Source organism: Zootoca vivipara, chromosome Z1 (genome assembly GCF_965207765.1).
Source record: "Zootoca vivipara chromosome Z1, rZooViv2.hap1.1, whole genome shotgun sequence".
Lineage (NCBI taxonomy): Eukaryota > Metazoa > Chordata > Lepidosauria > Squamata > Lacertidae > Zootoca > Zootoca vivipara.
Genome location: NC_142583.1, coordinates 1,343,017 through 1,361,836, shown reverse-complemented (window position 1 = coordinate 1,361,836; position 18,820 = coordinate 1,343,017). Strand labels below are relative to the sequence as shown.

Sequence of the window (18,820 nt, the reverse complement as noted above, 5' to 3'; positions counted from 1 at the left end):
TAATGTTTGATGGATCTCTGTATTTTAATGTTTGATGGATTTCTGTATTTTAGAATTTCTGTTTTGTTGGAAGCCGCCCAGAGTGGCTGGGGGAACCCGGCCAGATGGGCGGGGTATAAATAATAAATTATTATTATTATTATTATTATTATTATTATTTTTCACACCAATGTACAGTCGAACCTCTACTTACGGTTTGCTGCCGTTTGCGCATGCTCAGGAGCAGTGATTGCCGTTTGTACATGCACAGAAGCAGACAATCGCCATTTGCACATGCACAGAAGCAGGCAATTGCCGCCCGTGCCTGTGCACAACGGCGCCTCTCCCAGCAACCCGTTTTGACCTCTGGATGGACCTCCCGAATGGATTATGGTCACAAATAGAGGTTCCACTGTATTGTCATAGATTTGGGAGGGGGATCTCCTCCCTAAACCCTATAAATTAATAAATGGTAGGATTTGGATCATTTGGGATGTAAAGGGAGAAATAACAGCTGCAGAGGAATTCCTGGGCTAGCCTCTGCCAAACGGCCTGGCCAAGCAAGGGCCAATAAGAAACAATAGAGGGCCACGGAGGGCCATTGGTAATGCAAAAGAACTGTCCTCCCTTCTTGCTCTGAGGTGTGAACAGAGACTGGGAGTTTGGAAGGTTGCCAGGGTAACTGGGTGTGAGACGACAGGGAAAGAGTTTTTAGTAGGGTGTTCAGGGAAGAAGAATGGGAGAAGAAAGACTGGGATCCATCTTGGGCAGGCTGGCTGCAGGCTGGCTGGGAGAGATGCCTTGGACTGCAGGGCCGCACTGCTAAGGGGAAAAGCCCCTCTTGAAATGACTGTAAGATCTGCACTTCCTCCATGCAGACTGAAGGTGTAAATAGGTGAATAAGCCCTATTTCTTAAAGCTACAACAATCTCCGCTGTGTCTCAATTCTCCAAAGAAACACAGACTCTGCAGGATTGCCTGGAACCATCTTGCTATTGCTCGGCAGAGTGTGGGCAGCACATGATTTTTGTAACAGTATTTTTTCTCTTTGTTTTCTTGATTCAGAACATTTTATATATGCTACTTCCAGTGCAGTTTAGGTGGGTTTGTTTTAAATGGTGGCCTTCATCCCTTCACAAGGACCCAGGTGGTGCTGTGGGTTAAACCACAGAGTCTAGGGCTTGCTGATCAGAAGGTTGGTGATTCAAATCTCTGCAATGGGGTGAGCTCCCGTTGCTTGGTCCCAGCTCCTACCCACCTAGCATTTCGAAAGCACATCAAAGTGCAAGTAGATAAATAGGGACTGCTCCAGCGGGAAGGTAAGTGCCGTTTCCGTGCGCTGCTCTTGTTCGCCAGAAGCAGCTTTGTCATGCTGGCCACATGACCCGGAAGCTGTCTGCGGACAAACGCCGGCTCCCTCGGCCTAGAGAGCGAGATGAGCGCCGCAACCCCAGAGTCAGACACGACTGGACCTGATGGTCAGGGGCCCCTTTACCTTTACCTTTTCATCCCTTCACATTACAAAAGGGCTGGGGCAGAAATAAATAAGCAAAATCCCAGCAGAAAGTTCCCAGAGGGAAGGAGCCAAAGGGCAGTTAGTTCAAGCTGTTCAAGCAGTTTCCAAAAATCATCCATACTTTCTCAAAATCTCTTAATTCTATATCATATCTTATATCTTACACATTAATTCTTAAACATTTATCATCACAAGAATCCTTCTCACTTAAATTCAATCTATTACTAAATTATACTCCTTTTGCTTCTAAACTCTAATTTTAATAACACCATGGTATCCTGATTCTCTTAACTTTTATTCTACTCCAAAGCCTCTATTCCCTACCCAAAAATATCCATACATCAATTTCTATATCTTCTTTTCCCCCGGATTTCAAAGCAGCTCCTCTCCCTCCCTCCTGGCCAGGGAGGCTCCACTTGGCTTCCCCCCCCCCCCCTGCGAGCAAGCAGCCAGCCACCGCCTGGTAAAATGCCTCGCTTGGCAGCTGGCTGCTCGCTCATTTGCCGAGTGCTGCCAGAAGTCACATCTGCGCATGCCCAGGCATGTGCAGAACCGATTTCTGGTGCGCGCAGAAGCAATTTCCAGTACCCAGACATGCGGACACAGGCAGCCCGGCACTGGAAGTTGCTTCTGCGCATGTCTGAACATGCGCAGGACCGTTTTCCGGTGCCCCGGACATGGGCAGAGCTGGCACCGGAAGTCGCCATTTCCGGTGCCCCGCCATTGGGTGAGGCTGCTGATCCCTTATTTTCCAATCCGTAAGTTGACAGCTACGCTTCTGCCCCATTGAAGCAAAGGTGCCTTGGCTCAAACTCACACTGTCAATACAGTGGTACCTTGGTTTATGAACTTAATCTGTTCCGGAAGTCCATTCTTAAACCAAAGCGTTCTTAAACCAAGGCGAGCTTTCCCATAGCAGTGGGGGACTCAATTTACAAATGGAACACACTCAACAGGAAGCAAAACATGTTCTGCTTCCAAGGCAAAGTTCACAAACCAAAACACCTCCTTACAGGTTTCCAGTATTTTTAATCCAAGTTGTTCATAAACTAAGCTGTTCTTAAACCAAGGTACCACTGTAATTTGTAATTACACTTTGTCACAACACGTGTTCATGAATTCCCATGTACAAAATCAGAAAAGGTAGCCAAGCCTTATATCAGCCTTTTTGGGTGTCACAACTGTGCCAAAGTCCTTAAGAAATGCAATCAGAATGCAAAACCCAGTACAGTACATGTTAGAAGTTCTGACTCATGTTAGCAGGAAAAATAGTATGCTTTGTAGAGACTTCCTGTGTTAGGCTTTATATAGAATCATACTTGCAGATGGAGGAGCAAAAATGTACTCTTGAGCCAGCTAGTGCATTTCCTGTTTGTTGCAAAGAAATCCTGGGGAGAAATAGATTCAGTTTGCACTCAAAGGTGAAGTTACCAAATGTGTACTTTCTGGAATAAGAGAAGTGCTGAAACACAGCCATCCCTCGGAATTAGCACACCTCTGAATTTTGCAGTGCAGTTCTCTAGCCAAGGAGTGTGAATGATAATGATAGTGATTTTACTTGTACCCCACCCATCTGATTGGGTTGTCCCTGCCCTTCTGGATGACTTCCAACAAGTATAAAAGCATTATATGTGTGTATAAAATGCACATATTAGAGAAAATGATATACCAAAATGCATTATGTTAGGCAAAATTGCATACAAAAAAGTGTACATTAGGAAAAAATTGCGCTAAAATGTTGGTGAATTTTCAGGGTGACTCTTTTTTTAAAGTTGCAAACTGGTCTGGAGAACTGAACTTAAATACAGGAAAAAAGAAAGTGAAATTGGCAGATTTGACCATCCCTGGTTGCACAACTGATCCCTGCAATGTCTGGATTAACAATGGTTTATCCACTTATCCACGGGAAGCCACAACTAAGTGTGCCTGTGTTGAGCTTGTTTACTATTCCTGCAGATGAGCATATAAGGTGGGGTGCTCTCACAACACAAGGTGATTTGAATGCAATGCTAAGCCAAAACATAGAAGCAAAGAATTGTAGTGTTGGGAGGGGCATAAAGGGTCATCTGCTCCTACCCCATGCAATGCAGGAATCACAGCTAATTTGGCTTAATGTGAATATGCAGAGTGTACAGGTTTCTGGAGATGAGCTTCTGGCTTTTCCTGCTCCAGATTCTTCCTTTCCAGATATTGGTAGAATCCGGTGCATTTAGAATTTGGCACCTTTTGCCCTTTTGCCCTGCAGCAACAGAAAATAGAGCCAAATTCAAAATGCACTCACTTACAGTTGGAAAGGAAGAATCGAGAGTTGCAGACGCATCTTGAAGTAGAGCCACACCTTCAAAGGAAGAAAGGAAGACTCACCCGACATCATATGACATAAGGCAATTGACAAATGGGCATTCTGAAAGCCCTTGAGAAGTTGAGATAGCTTTATTGCCATTGTTTTCTGGAGACAAGGCAAAACATATATACCAGGACTTAATCTTGTTTTTGTGGCTGATTGTATAGAAATTGTGCAATACAGGAGATATTATACAGTGAGTTTCAGGGCTGGTGGAACAGTGTTGGGGCTTTGGCTATACAGAAAAGGTGACTTAGCATATTAGACTGGATAGAGAAGATCTAGGAAGTCTTTTGCTGTTAGCTGGTACCCTTCCATGTCATATCTAACTCAACAGGAGGGCTCTCACTGTGATCTGCCATAGTTCCTAACCAATTTTGGCCTTCAGCTTGATTCTCCTGTGGTTTCCCTTTTATTCTCCTGGTCACTTAGGAGGGACCTCATGGCCCCCTCTCTCTGGCCTCTCCTGCCTGAATCGGCAGGCAAAGCTAGCCCCAATTTCAGAAAAGCCAGAGTCAATTCCTGTTAAGAGGATGGGTCTTTAGAGAGAAGTTGATGATATTTCCCTAGACAACTGGAAAACAAACAGTCCCCAAAGAGTGAGTGACGTTGTTCAACATCTTCAATGTTCACTTCCTGTCTTTCAAATAGGGAGGTTTCAGTATGTATCTTCCCCGCAATTGCACTCTGCAAAAGTAAGAAGATTCAGTCTTGCAAGGAGAAATGGCACGGAGAATGCAAAAAGGGCAAGGGTCACAGGGCTTGTGCAATCAGCCTGTGGCCTGGGACACCAAGTCTCCTGCAGCTTCTGCTCTGACTCCAAAACAGAAGTCCAGAACGTACAGATCTTTATCTTGTTTTTAAAAAGCACCTTCCCCTCCTCTTCACACTGGTTTTGGTAGCTATAGTTCCTTTAACGTGGTAGGATAATCTCACATCTATTTCGTTTGCACACATCTACTGCACTAGCACACTCCTGTTTGTGCTACATCACATGTAGCAAAAGGAGATTCTTGCAAAACCATTACAGATGAAAGAAATTAGGAATGTCATTCATAAAACAAGCACTAAGAAAGTGCTGGGGACCAGATTTCTTTTCTGCAGAATGGTATGAGACACATCCAGATCTTTTTACCTCTAAGCTTTTCTGTGTTTGGATTAGGCACTTTGTCCCTTTCAATGTCTGGTGCTTATAGTCCTACTAAATCTAAGCCTGGCCAAGACCACACCAACTGTGTAAATTATAACAAAATGAAAAAAAAATCATTCCAGTAGCACCTTAGAGACCAACTAAGTTTGTTATTGGTATGAGCTTTCATGTGCGTGCACATTTCTTCAGATACCAAGTGTGCATGCACACAAAAGCTCATATCAATAACAAACTTAGTTGGTCTCGAAGGTGCTACTGGAAGGAATTTTTAAATATTGTTTCAACTATGGCAGACCAACACGGCTACCTACCTGTAACTAGAACTGTGTAAATTATAGATATTGAAATACAGTGGTACCTCGGGTTGCAAACATTTTGGGTTACAAACTCCACTAACCCAGAAGTTGTACCTCGGGTTACAAACTTTGCCCCAGGATGAGAACAGAAATCACGCACAGGCAGCAGCGGGAGGCCCCATTAGCGAAAGCGCACCTCAGGTTAAGAACGGTTTCGGGTTAAGAATGGACCTCTGGAACGAATTAAGTTTGTAACCCAATGTACTATCCGTGATTTTGGCTAGTAGAGCTCAGGCAGTTACGCACAGGGATCAAGTGGGTTTTATTTAGCATAGTCAGGCGCTGATCACCTAACCCTGGTAACTGATCTGGTGGCCTTAAACCAGGGCTAGGCAACTTAAGGCCCGTGGGACGGATGCGGCCCAATCGCCTTCTCAATCTGGCCCACGGAGGGTCTGGTAATCAGCATGTTTTCACATGAGTAGAATGTGTCCTTTTATTTAAAATGCATCTCTGGGTTATTTGTGGGGCCTGCCTGGTGTTTTCACATAAGTAGAATGTGTCCTTTTATTTAAAATCCATCTCTGGGTAATTTGTGGGGCATAGGGATTCGTTCATACCCCCCCCCCAATATAGTCTGGCCCACCACATGGTCTGAGGGACAGTAGACCGGCCCATGGCTGAAAAAGGTTGCTGACCCTTGCCTTAAACAATAACAGAATGGATCCAGCTGCACCTATTTCCTTAGATGTTGAATTTTTTTTTTTGACAAAGTATATTAGGAGGTTATGTTTATTACTTTGGGGAAAGGTGGATTTCCTCAAGAATTTATGAATTTGCCACGGACTGGATGGATGGAGGGAGGAACGAGCTGGGGAACCCCCGAGGGAGAAAGGCTCAGAGCCTGGGGGGGATGACAATGAGAGGAAGAAGACTGGGGGGGGAGGTGTCAGAAGCTGAAAATGTATCAGGGCTTAATGAGCAGGGGGAGTCTGGGGCAGAGAGAAGTCCAGACAGAGGCAGAAGCTGAAGCAGGAGAGGAGGGAGGCCACAAAGCAGAGATGAGTCTGGCTGGGGAAAGGGCATGTGACAAACTCCCCCCCCCCTCAGTCTCCCAGAACCAGGAAAGGCATGAAGAGGGCAGAGGAGAAGTTAGTTTCACACAGGCACAATTTCAGAATGCTTGGGGAGAAGTCCCTTGGAGAGGAGGGGACTTGGGCATCTGTCTCAGCAACTGTTTCATGGGGACAAGACCTGCTGGAGATCTAGGCCTGACACTCCTGTGTAGATCCTGTTTCTGTTAATAAGGAATTAACTTCAACATGCTTGGTGTGATTTATGGCTGACTCGATCCTGTCAGATTATAATTGTGTACCTCTATCCTAAATAGCAAATTAGGACAAATGGGATTCTTTGGTATCTCTTTGGTCTGGAGAGAAATACAAGATGGGGCTGCTCTCTGTCTCCATTAATGTTTGGAGCCATTGCCATGTGGAGTCAGACAGAATAGGGAGATGAGAAATTAGAATTTAAAATTAGCTTTGTATGTGGATTTATTATTATTATTATTATTATTATTATTATTATTATTATTATTTATTAATAGACTTGGAACATCCATATCGGAATTAATCAAAATATTTAATCATGTTGATAGAATTTCAGGGTATACAATTAATTTGTCAAAATCTAAATTAATGCCAGTGGGCAATTTTAGATCACCTGTGTTGTACACTAACTGGCCATTTGTTGGTGACCAGATGTTGTAACATATCTAGGCATTTTAGTTCCGATAGATATTTCTCAAATGATTAAAATGACTTTGAACCAGATGTTTAAGGAGATTACTAGTGATTTGGAAATATGTGCACTACTTAAATTTACTATTTGGGATAAGGTTAAAACACTGGACTTCAGTTCCCAGCGGCTCCTCCTTGGGGCCTTTCCCCTCAGAAGTGGTGGGAGACTTTCCTTCCTTCCTCTTCCTCTTCCTCTAATCCCCTCTGCCTCCTGGCCACCTTTGCTCAGCAGACAAAGAGTTGCTGGTGCTGCCATTGTTCCAACTCGAAGGCTGTTGGAGAAGCACTGGTTGGAGAAGCACTGATCCAGAGGACTTAGGGAACCTTAAGCCAAAGGTGGAATGATGCCACAAGAGGGCAGCCAAGAAACATCGTCATGGACTCTATTATGGGCTACCTGTTTTCGTTTGAAGGTACTGTAGCCGGAGAAGCGAAGGAAAATTAAGATATAGGAGTTCAATGACCAGTAATTGGCTAGGGTTTCTTTTCAGGCACTAAAAAAGGCAGATCAATTATCACAGTTGCTTTTGTAACATTCCAGCACACTGATACGGATCAGAAAATTGCTATGCGCACACACAAATCCCAGTAAAAATGATAAGAAATGTAGCTGTTTGATGATAACAGTAAGGAAGGTTGGATTGATAAGAAAGGCACATAAAGCTCAATCTTTAGCTAACTGCTCCACTAGGCATATAATTGCTTTCACCAACTCCCTCTTTCTCTCTCTCTATAAATGCTAGTGATTTATACTGAATACAGTTTTACTTTTAGGTTAGGACAGTTAGCAGAGAGGTAGAATATTTGTTCCTGGAGTTATAAGATATTCTGAGGTCGATTTCACACATCTTTTCTACAGTATCTGTCTGACTTGTGGTTGCTGCGTGTATAGAAATTAAGAGGCTTGATTAGGTTGTGGAATCATGGAATTATAGAGTTGGAAGGGATTCCAAGGGTCATCTAGTCCAAGCCCCTGCAATGCTGGAATCTCAGCTAAAGGTCTCACAAAAGATATGCCTATCAATGGCTAAAGGTAAAGGGACCCCTGACAGTTAAGACCAGTCACGGATGACTCTGGGGTTGCACGCTCATCTCGCTTTACAGGCTGAGGGAGCCGACGTTTGTCCGCAGACAATTTTTCCGGGTCATGTGGCCAGCATGAGTAAGCCACTTCTGGCGAACCAGAGCAGTGCACAGAAATGGCCTTTCACCTTCCCGCTGGAGCGATACCTATTTATCTACTTGCACTTTGACGTGCTTTCGAACTGCTAAGTTGGCAGGAGCTGGGACAGAGCAATGGGAACTCACCCCGTCGCGGGGATTCGAACCACCAACCTTCTGATTGGCAAGCCCTAGGCTCAGTGGGTTAGACCACAGCGCCACCTGCGTCATGGCTACTAGCCATGAAAAGGATGTTCTACCTCCACTGCTAGAGACAGCAGGCTTCTGAATACCCCCTGGAGGCTGGCCAAAGTCACTCTGTCTCCAAACAGCCCTCACCTGCCTGGCCTTGCAGAACTTGACAGGAAGGAGGAGAGGGCAAAACTAGAGTTAGTTGGCTCTGCTTGCCATAGGCTCTGGCGCCACCTTCTGTTGGGGTCCCAGCTTGCTGCCCTACCAGTCTCAGAGGACACCAGCCACCATTGTGAGCTCCAGTTGCTGGGAATCGCAAGTGTCTATTGCGCTCAGGTTCTCCATTGTGTTCAAGAGGCTGCTGGGCTGGATGGGCCTCGGGACTGATCCAGCAGCCAGGCTCCTCCTGTGTTCCTCAGCTCTGATTGTGGTGTTGGCAGCAAGTGGCTTTGGACTCTTCTGTTTTGATATTTCTATCTGTAAGAAAAATAACTGCCCTTTTATCTCTTCCTTCTCAGCACTCTGAAAGCTTCATTTGAAATCCTAAAGCAACGTAAGTATAGTAGGAAGCTCCTCTCGCTGCCCTTTCCCACTTGGAGAGTAATTTGTGGAAGGGCAGAACATCTCAGGCTTACTCGGGGGAAGAGGCCAGCCAGTCTGGGGATTAACAGAGCAGGTTTTACACACCAGAAAGAAGTTTACTTTCTCTGCACATGGGTGTTTTTATCCCTTTAAGTGCAGCATTAGAGTGTCTTAACTGTTTTTATTGCAGCTCATATGATAATTGATTGTTATGAGTTTGTGGGGGGGGCAGTCTGGATGGGGCCCTGGGGGCCCTCCCAAACCTGGGATCCTGTATCTGAGAAAGCAGCAGCTTGCCAAACCAGTTCATTTGTTAAGGCGATGACTTGGGCTGGTTAAAGTTCACAATTTAGTATATCCTAATAAGTCACGCTATGTCTTTCCCCCAGGCCCCTACCTTGGCATAATTGGGGGGGGGGACACAGAGAGGCATGTCTTGCTTCATGCTGAGCCTGTGCTGGACTTTGGGGGTCCCCTGGAACCCTATTGAGGAAGGAAGATTTTTCAGGGTGTTAACGCTGCAAGCCCCTCCATCCTACGCCCAGGTGGTATATGTGTTTAAACAAAACCATATAGCCGAAAGACACTGCAGTGTCCCTTGACCGTTGACCCTCTTTCTAAGGAACCTGAACCCTGAAAAAGAGCTTAGAATGCCTAGAGTCTCTCACCACTCGGAGTGTAACAACACACACTACAGTTCTCTGAGTAGTGAGAAGCACTTTCCTAGGCTTGGTTTCTCCTGAAGGAAATGCATGGGGTGTTCCCTGGTGCTTTGTATGTGCTTAGTTACAAATACTTGTGCTTCCAGCTGACCTGTTTACTGAACATCCATCCTGATTCATTTGTGGGGTGATAGGAGGACGATGCCAGCTTTTAAATGAGCATTCGCCCTGATTTGTCTGTGGGGAGGTTAGATAGCGCTGTTGAAGGAAGTATTATTTCACTCTTTCATGTAGTTCCTCATCACTTTCGATACTGCAAAAAACCGAATCTGTTTTGGGGAAGTGGGTTTGTTGCGCAAGACCTCTCAATCCACACTAATTGCCCAACCTGAATTTTCCAAGATGTGATAGTGGCAGGTTGAAAGTGCCCCATCAGGCACCAGTTTTGAAGTGTGTTTGTGCAGCAGCTTGCTTATTTTAAAAAACTTTACTCACTGGGAATAAAGAATGCTGTCAGTTTGTACGCAAAGACCAGCAATGCTGAGTAGACACACCAACAGTGACCATCCTCATGCTTGTTAAGGATACTTGCACTGTGACTGTGAAGGTCACCTGCAAAGGTGAGATTGCTCAGCTCCTGTCTAGAAGATTCATCCGGACAAACTCTGCGTTCTGATTTTCTGCAGAAATTGAAAGTATTGGGAACTCTCACATCCAGCTGGCTATAATGATGAAGGAGGAACTGAAGGGCCTGGAAGAATTCAGAGAAAGGCAGAAGGAGCAGAGGAAAAAGGTGAGGCAGAAAATAAATGGTCACACCAGGAGGAGTGAACAGTTGGGTCCCCAACTAGATAGCAAAGGCTTAAAGCAGCCGCAAAGACATTTATGTATTATACTAGCTGGCCCGGCCACGCGTTGCTGTGGCTTAGTCTATTAAATGGGCCCTCAGAGTCCCCCTTCAGACTCCTCCACCCCACGCCCGGCTCATACTTGTGATTGGCCCCAACCTGTCCCGACCCATGACCTCCCACAGATTGGGTGGGGGGGGAAAGTATGCATTCAGCTTCCTCGCTTGTCTGCTTATCATTTCTGCAAAAAGCCTTCCACGGCATCTTGCGTGGAAGAAGGCACCACAGACACAAAAGCACGGGAAAGTGAGGCAACAGGTCTGGCGCCTCGTAAGGCGCAGCTGCTTGAACAAAGCGTGTGTGTGTGTGCGTCCCCAACGCAGTGCATGGCTCTGGCTTTCCGGCTGGGAAAGGGGGGGCGCCGGCGGGATCTCTGAACCACGGCGCTGGATAGGCTTAAGACAGCCCTGTGGCCTAGTCTGCAAACCTCTACTCGGCCTAGTCTGAAAAGCTGAGCTGAGCTGCTGTGGAGAGGGAAAGTTTCCTACTTGCAGTACCAACTAGAGGCTGCTGTTGTGCAAGGTCTCCTGATTCTGGCTTCTATGTACTTTAGGGTGAGTTGTGAGTTCCTGAACATGGGGTTTTGGGGGTTTAACATGGCCCAGGTGTGACATTTGTCTTAGGAAACTTTATAAGATCCTTCGGACATTCGCATGAAACATTGTGTCCGAATTTGAACGCAATCGGTCAAGTGGTTTTGGAGAAAAGTGGAGACCCATCCACATGCCCTTTTTACATTTATATATATATATATTATTGATTATGAAGATATTTATATCACCATCGTTAATAATAAAAATGAATATTAATTATAAATAATATGAATGGTGATGATAATGACCATAACCCAATTAAAGAAGGGTTAGTTGATTAACTGCATTTCAGTTGATTAAGTCTGCATCATTCTTCAAGTGGGAAAAGCACAATAGTTCTAAAGAGAGAGAATTTTTCTTTGTTTTCAGAGGATGCATCCATGCATCACAGGCAGACATTGCCTTTAAAGAAGCCTTCCCTGTTCCCTTCTCTCCAGAATCATTAGTCTCAGAGAACAGAAACTGGAATCAATTGTGGAGCAAGAGAGTTAGCAGGCCCAGCTGGGTGGGGTGGCCTTATTTTTCTCCAAGCAAAAGAGACAGGAACACTTTTCTTGCCCAGCCAGCATGGCCAGAGGTGCAACGAGGTTTGAAAGGGCAGGTTCCCTATTCCTGCCTGGGATTCATTCTGAGGACCCAGGATGATAGTGGCGGTGCAGAGAGGAAGATGCTGGAGGCCCTTTTGGAGTCAACTTACAGAATCTCAAATCCGCTTGGGAAATAGTAAAGGGTCTCTTTCTCCTCTGACTACTCTGTTTTCCACTGCTATCTCAATTAACTTTAAAATATATGTGAGACGTAAGGGACAGATGCATAATTGAAAGGGACAAATGCACTAGAAATCTCATTTGTTCCTCTTGCTCATCTATTTTATACGCATCTGTGTATTATTTAAAAGGCTAAACCAGCCAAGGCAATGTAGAAATATATATATATTTAAAACAAAACAAGAACGCTGCAGGGCCTGATGCACCTGAAATTGTTGCCGCTTAATCCCAGTGAAAGCAGTTTGTCTCTTGTGCTTTCAGTCAGACTGAGAGCCAAACTTCACATGACAGGCACTGCTGTGGTTCTTGGAAGGGCAGATCCACCCCATACATTTGAATCATAGAATCATAGAGTTGGAAGAGACCACAAGGGCCATCCAGTCGAACCCCCTGCCAAGCAGGAAACACCATCAAAGCATTCCTGACATATGCCTGTCAAGCCTCCACTTAAAGACCTCCAAAGAAGGAGACTCCACCACACTCCTTGGCAGCAAATTCCACTTTCGAATAGCTCTTACTGTCAGGAAGTTCTTCCTAATGTTTGGGTGGAATCTTCTTTCTTGTAGTTTGAATCCATTGCTCAGTGTTCGCTTCTCTGGAGCAGCAGAAAACAACCTTTCTCCCTCCTCTATATGACATCCTTTTATATATTTGAACATGGCTATCATATCACCCCTTAACCTTCTCTTCTCCAGGCTAAACATACCCAGCTCCCTAAGCTGTTCCTCATAAGGCATCATTTCCAGGCCTTTGACCGTTTTGGTTGCCCTCTTCTGGACACGTTCCAGCTTGTCAGTATCCTTCTTGAACTGTGGTGCCCAGAACTGGACACAGTACTCCAGGTGAGGTCTGACCAGAGCAGAATACAGTGGTACTATTACTTCCCTTGATGTAGACGCTATACTCCTATTGATGCAGCCCAGAATTGCATTGGCTTTTTTAGCTGCTGCATCACACTGTTGACTCATGTCAAGTTTGTGGTCTACCAAGACTCCTAGATCCTTTTCACATGTACTGCTCTCAAGCCAGGTGTCTCCCATCCTGTATTTGTGCCTTTCATTTTTTTGCCCAAGTGTAGTACTTTACATTTCTCCCTGTTAAAATTCATCTTGTTTGCTTTGGCCCAGTTGTCTAATCTGTTAAGGTCGTTTTGACGTGTGATCCTGTCCTCTGGGGTATTAGTCACCCCTTCCAATTTGGTGTCATCTGCAAACTTGCTCAGGATGCCCTCAAGCCCATCATCCAAGTCATTGATAAAGATGTTGAATAAGACTGGGCCCAAGACAGAACCCTGTGGCACCCCACTAGTCACTACTCTCCAGGATGAGGAGGAGCCATTGATGAGCACCCTTTGGGTTCGGTCAGTAAGCCAGTTACAAATCCACTGAATGGTAGCATTGTCTAGCCCACATTTTACTAGCTTCTTTACAAGAATATCATGGGGCACCTTGTCAAAGGCTTGGAAACAATGCCTTATGAGGAACGGCTTTGGGAAGACATTCATCATTTACATTTAAAGCATGTGACTTCACCCAAAGAATCCTGGGATCTGTAGTTTAAGGATGCTGGGAATTGTAGCTCTTTCTTCCAAATGAAAAAGCGAAAGGAGGCTGTAATCAGAAGTAGAGAAAACAGGCAGAACAACTTGACCTTCCCCCTTCCTGTTTCCCTTTGGCTGCTTACATTCCTCTCTTTTCTCATTCAGAAGGAATCGATATGGAGTCCTCCCCATCTCATTTATTCCTGCAGGTGGAAAAACAGTGATTTGGGACTGGGTGGGGAAATTTTGGGGGGACTGCAGGAAGGGAAATGGTTTAACAATCCCCTCCCCCAACAGTCTGTGCCTTCCAATTCCAGCTTTCCTTGGCTATTTTTCATTTTAAAAGAAAACTTTAGGGTGAAGAAAGAAAGAAAGAAAGAAAGAAAGAAAGAAAGAAAGAAAGAAAGAAAGAAAGAAAGAAAGAAAGAAAGAAAGAAAGAAAGAAAGAAAGAAACTGTCCATCATGTGCACTTTGACCTTCCATGAAGCCTAACTTGCATCAGATATTGAGGGGCTTCTTTTCAAAGACTTGCTGCTATTTCTCCAGTTTGTGAATTCTGAACCAGATCCCTCCAGGCTGCAGAATAGAGTATGAAAGGACTTAACTTCGACCAATGACTTAGGGACAGCATCCCTATCTGCCAAAAGAAGTAGGGATGTAAATGGTTCTCTGAATTATTGATGTTTGAGAGACATTAATATATTGGATGTGATTGACAGACAGGCTGTATCCTAACTCTCTGCTTTTCCTGAATGGAGGTGATAAGTGCCGCTGGATTTACCGTAACTCCCCTGTGGAGGAGGGCTTTCTTTCTTTCTTTTTTAAACTTTGTTTGTTTGTTTGTTGTTTTCTTGGTTTACAAAGATATGTGCAATGTCTCTCATAACATTTTTACAAATCAGTTTCAATTGTTGAGACATTGGGAAGAAAGGGGAAAAGAGGCAGATGGGGGGGTGGGTGGGTGGGGTGGGGTGACAATGTTTCTATTTTGCTTAATGTATGTGGTGGGGTTTTGTCAGCGTCACTTGTGTAGGTTCTCTGTTGTTCGCTTGTTTTCCTTTGGTGGTGAGAGAGGTTGGGGTTGACCTATGGCATGGTTGTTCCTTTGTGGTTGGCTGTGGTGGTCTTTGTTTTGTGTGTGAGTGTTTTGGATCAGGTTAGCCATATTGGTTTGTATGCTGTTGGTGGATTTTTTGAGGGCTTTCTTTCTGAGGATGTTTCAGTCTTGGCTCTACTGACAAATAGGCAGCCAGAGCATAAGGAGAAGCGCTGTGTCGGGTCAGATCCCCAAAGGGAGACAAGACACCTTCAAGGCTTCCTCCCAAATGTTTACTTTTTAAGCTTTGGTTTTTTACTTGTTTGGTGGTGGTCACAGGTGCTGCGTGCTTTTTTTACCCCTCTTCTGTTTTGAGGTGTGCATAGGTGTTTTGTGCTGTTTTAGGTTTTGTTCCAAGGTTCACCAGTCATCTGGAATTGTGTGAATGCAGCAAGATAGCATCTGATGTGCGTTTAACTTGCACTATTTCAGCTCTGCACGGTTGAAGGCAGGCTTGTTGAAATTACACAAATTTAATCCAAGCAAGACAGAAAGCTTAAAATTGGGTTGCCCAATTTCAAAAAGTGAAAATCCAAAGTTTTTTATTATTATTGGGGGAGCAGACAAAGTTGTTGAGCTATTTTTAAGGAAATTTGCCAAAATATAGACTTCCAACATGGGTTGCCTATGTCTGGATTTTCCCGGACATTTCAGCAATTTCTGCCCCCAATCCCAGTTCTATCCAGGAAATTCCAGACGTAGGGCAGCCCTAGCTTAAAAGCTCTTGTGCTGGAAGGTTAGCAGGGGGAAAAGAGTTGTAAATCTTCTGTGTTTCCTGCAGTATGAAACTATAATGGAGCGAGTGCACAAGAACAAGCTCTCGATGTACAAGAAGACCATGGAGGTAAGAAATAAGTTTAAAGAGCGCATGTATTTCACCGCAGCCTAAATAATTGCTTTTATCAGGCTGAGGATGGGGCCATGTTACCATGGAGCTCACCTAGGCATGCGTGACTGAAGTCCCTTCTTGCCAGTGGGTCTCCTCTGAGTGAGAGAGTTGCCCTCCAAACATGGGATTGTGGGCACTTGGTTGGCCACCATGGGAAAGAGGAGGCTGAATTAAATAGGCCCTTGGCAGTGGCAGACTTTAAAATTCCAGTGGTGCCCTGAGTGAGCCCAAAATTTAGCACCCCCGGCCTCCCTCCTTCCATTCTGAAGGCTTAGTCAATACATGCTCAAACTAAGAAAACTCTGAACATAAGAAATTGAATATGTAAATGTATCAAAGCTGCATGAGAGAACCTTTCGAAATAAGAACTTGAGCATTGTGGCCTAAGCCAAGATAAGTGGTTTCATACCCCTTGAAAGAAGTCTAGCTTCTCGCAAAGAATTCTGGGAGCTGTAGTTTGTTCAGTGTGCTAAGCATTCTTCGGAGATCCCTATTCCCCTTCCAGGGCTTCCCTTCCCAGAGTTCCCTGTGGGATTGACTGCACTATGAATTATAGCTCTGTGAGGGCAATAGGGGTCTCCCTACAACTATTAGCTCTCTTAACAAACTACACTTCTCATAATCCTTTGTGGGGGAAGCCCAGGGGCGGAGGAAGGGGGCGGACCGCCCCGGGTGTCTTTGCTGAGGGGGGTGACATTTGGCAGTCACAGGCGAGCGGTGCGCCGAATGTCCGCCATTGGTGACTTGCTCCGCCCCTGGCCGCAGGGCGCACGTGCCATTCTGTGTACCTGAGCGGCTATCCTGTGCCTGGGAGGGCACCCTCCACGCCCTGCCCCCCTTGGGAGTGCACCCGCCCTGGGAAGCGCAGGCATATGCTCCGCCACTGGGGAAGCCATGACTCTAAAGCGGTATCATAGTGAATCCTAGAATCGTAGAGTTGGAAGGGATGCCAAGGGTCATCTAGTCCAACCCCCCACAAGGCAGGCTTTTAATGTATGGTGTGAATGTCCATAGGAATTAATGAGCCCAATTAAGTTCGTCAGTGAGTTCATTCTGAGTAGGACTAGCCTAGGACACCATCCTAAGAATAGCCTTCAGCTTCTGGGGATTCCCTGCTGTCGTGCCGCCAGCTCCCTCCCTCTCTCGCTCTCCTCCAATCTCATTTACTTATTTTTTATTCATTTTATTTATTAAATTTATACTGGCCTATACCCATTGATCTCGAGGTGGCTCACAGCATATTGATGGTATTTATATCTTTGCCTTCAGTCAAAGAAGTCTTATGAGCAGAAGTGCAAAGACACCGATGAGGCTGAACAGACCTTGGAGAGGATAAGTGCCGTGGGCAACCCTAAGCAAACAGAGAAGGTATCCGAAAATCTCAGTGGTCTTTCAAGGGAGCAGCTGGGAGTTGGGCCTCCGGCAAATGCCTGCTTTTCGCTGTGGTGGTCTCCCTGTTCCCTGGTTCCTGGGTTGTCCCATTTGACTCAGCTGATGAAATATTCCTACCAGTACACAGTGAGGAAACTAGGGTGTCATTTCTCCCTTAGCTGGAGGTGGAGGAGAAATTTGGTTTGGTCTGTATTTTAATGCAAACTGAATCACAGCTATCCTCCAAAATGCACAGTTCCCAAGGAATGCTTTGTTAGAGAAACTTGTGTGCGTGGTCAACAGGGAAATGACCCTTTTGTATTTATCTGGTACCCTTTTACTGAATTCACTAACACAGAAAATAATAATAGGTCTGTTCCTGTTCAGTGCAGATTGGGGAGGCTATTTTAGTCGGTTGGTTTGTATGTTAAAGATGGTATGATATATTTATTCCTTGTATGGGCTGGCTTTTGATAGTGTTGTATATTGTGCTCATGGGAAGAATTCTGGTAACTACTGAGGGTGGCTGGGTGGGGTTTGGAGGTGATTTGAGCTGTAACTCTGATATATGCATTCTGTATGTGTCACGTGTTGTTATAGATTGGGGGGGGGACCCCTCCAAACCCTAGAAATTAATGAATGGCAGGATTTGGATTATTTGGGATGTGAAGGGAGAAATGCCAGCTGCAGAGGAATTCCTGGGCCAGCCTTGGCCAAATGGGCAGGGATGCCCAGCAACCTAGATGGAGGCGCTCAGTGGCCAGGAGCCAGGAGGGCTCTGCTCTGTCTCCACAGCTGGAGGCTGCAATGCGTCTGAATACTAGTTTCTGGAAACTGCAGGAGGGGAGGGGACTGCTCTTGGTTTGAGTCCTGCTTGCGGGTTTTCCATCTACGGTAGGTGTTTGGTTGGACATTGTGAGAACAGGACTAGAGAGGCCATTTTGGCTTGATCCCAGTGGCTCCTCTTGTGTTGGGAAGGGTATCCAGTATTTGCAATAATGAGCATCCCTTCTTTTTCTTTCTTTTTCTTTTTACATTTTAAAAAACAAGTTTATTGATCAATTTAAAACTTTACATAAAACAAAAACACATAAGGTAAAGGTACACCTCAAATACTTCGAATCTTACAAGTCATAACCGTTTCCTATATCTCTGTATATAAAAACCCCCTTCCCCCCTCCCACCCTCCCTGCTCCCACCCCTCTCCACCCTTTCTTTCCTACCCTTTTCCTTGACGTCTTCTCTCCCTCCCCCCTGTGACCCTTGATCCTTTATTCATATTGTACATTACATATGTCAACTCTAGAGCCTGGAAAAAGAATTCAAAAAAAGTCATTAACATTAAAAATATTGGAAAAGAAGACAAAAACAAAGGGTTGGTGTGTGTTTCTTTCCTTTTCCTTTCGTATTCGCCTTCCTGCCAATCCCTGATGTATTTGTTAAACTCATGCGAACGTACTAAACCTAGTATATTTCTCTATTATACACATCTAATACGTCCATTTTTCTTCATGCATCAAAACCTTATGTATACATTTACTTTTTTCCTTCCCCCCCCCTTCTTCTTTTTTTTTTCAATCAATTATTACCAAATCCAGTGCACCTTTAGTATATTTTTGAATATATAGTTTATATTTTGACCAATTTTCCGAGAAGTTTTTTTGTGATTTGCCCTTCAGGTTATTAGTTAGTAAGGCCATTTCTGCCAATTCCTGTAATTTATTTTGCCATTCTATCAAAGTAGGGGCTTCAGCCTCCTTCCATTTTTTCGCAATTAATAGCCTTGCAGCAGCAGTAGCATATAGAAAAAGTTCTTTCATGACGGCTGGAATCTCACTTCCAATCATACTTAATAAAAATGCTTCCGGCTTCTTTGCAAAGGTTGTTCCTAACATTTTCTTAATTTCTTCATAGACTTGGTTCCAGAATATTTTGATTTTTTGGCAACTCCACCACATATGAAAAAGATCGCCC

The 18,820-nt window shown here is 44.8% G+C and overlaps 1 protein-coding gene across 4 annotated transcripts in view; it reads left to right on the top strand.

Annotated features, from left to right (window-relative positions):
- Positions 1-18,820, top strand: part of PSTPIP1 (proline-serine-threonine phosphatase interacting protein 1) — a 49,965-nt gene that overhangs the window by 14,399 nt on the left and 16,746 nt on the right. For all 4 annotated transcript variants that reach the window (XM_035112177.3, XM_088660806.1, XM_088660807.1 and 1 more), the window contains 4 exons: positions 8,956-8,990; positions 10,368-10,474; positions 15,368-15,430; positions 16,745-16,843. In XM_035112177.3, the coding sequence (XP_034968068.2) occupies positions 8,956-8,990; positions 10,368-10,474; positions 15,368-15,430; positions 16,745-16,843 (304 nt within the window). The remainder of the gene's footprint in view (positions 1-8,955; positions 8,991-10,367; positions 10,475-15,367; positions 15,431-16,744; positions 16,844-18,820) is intronic.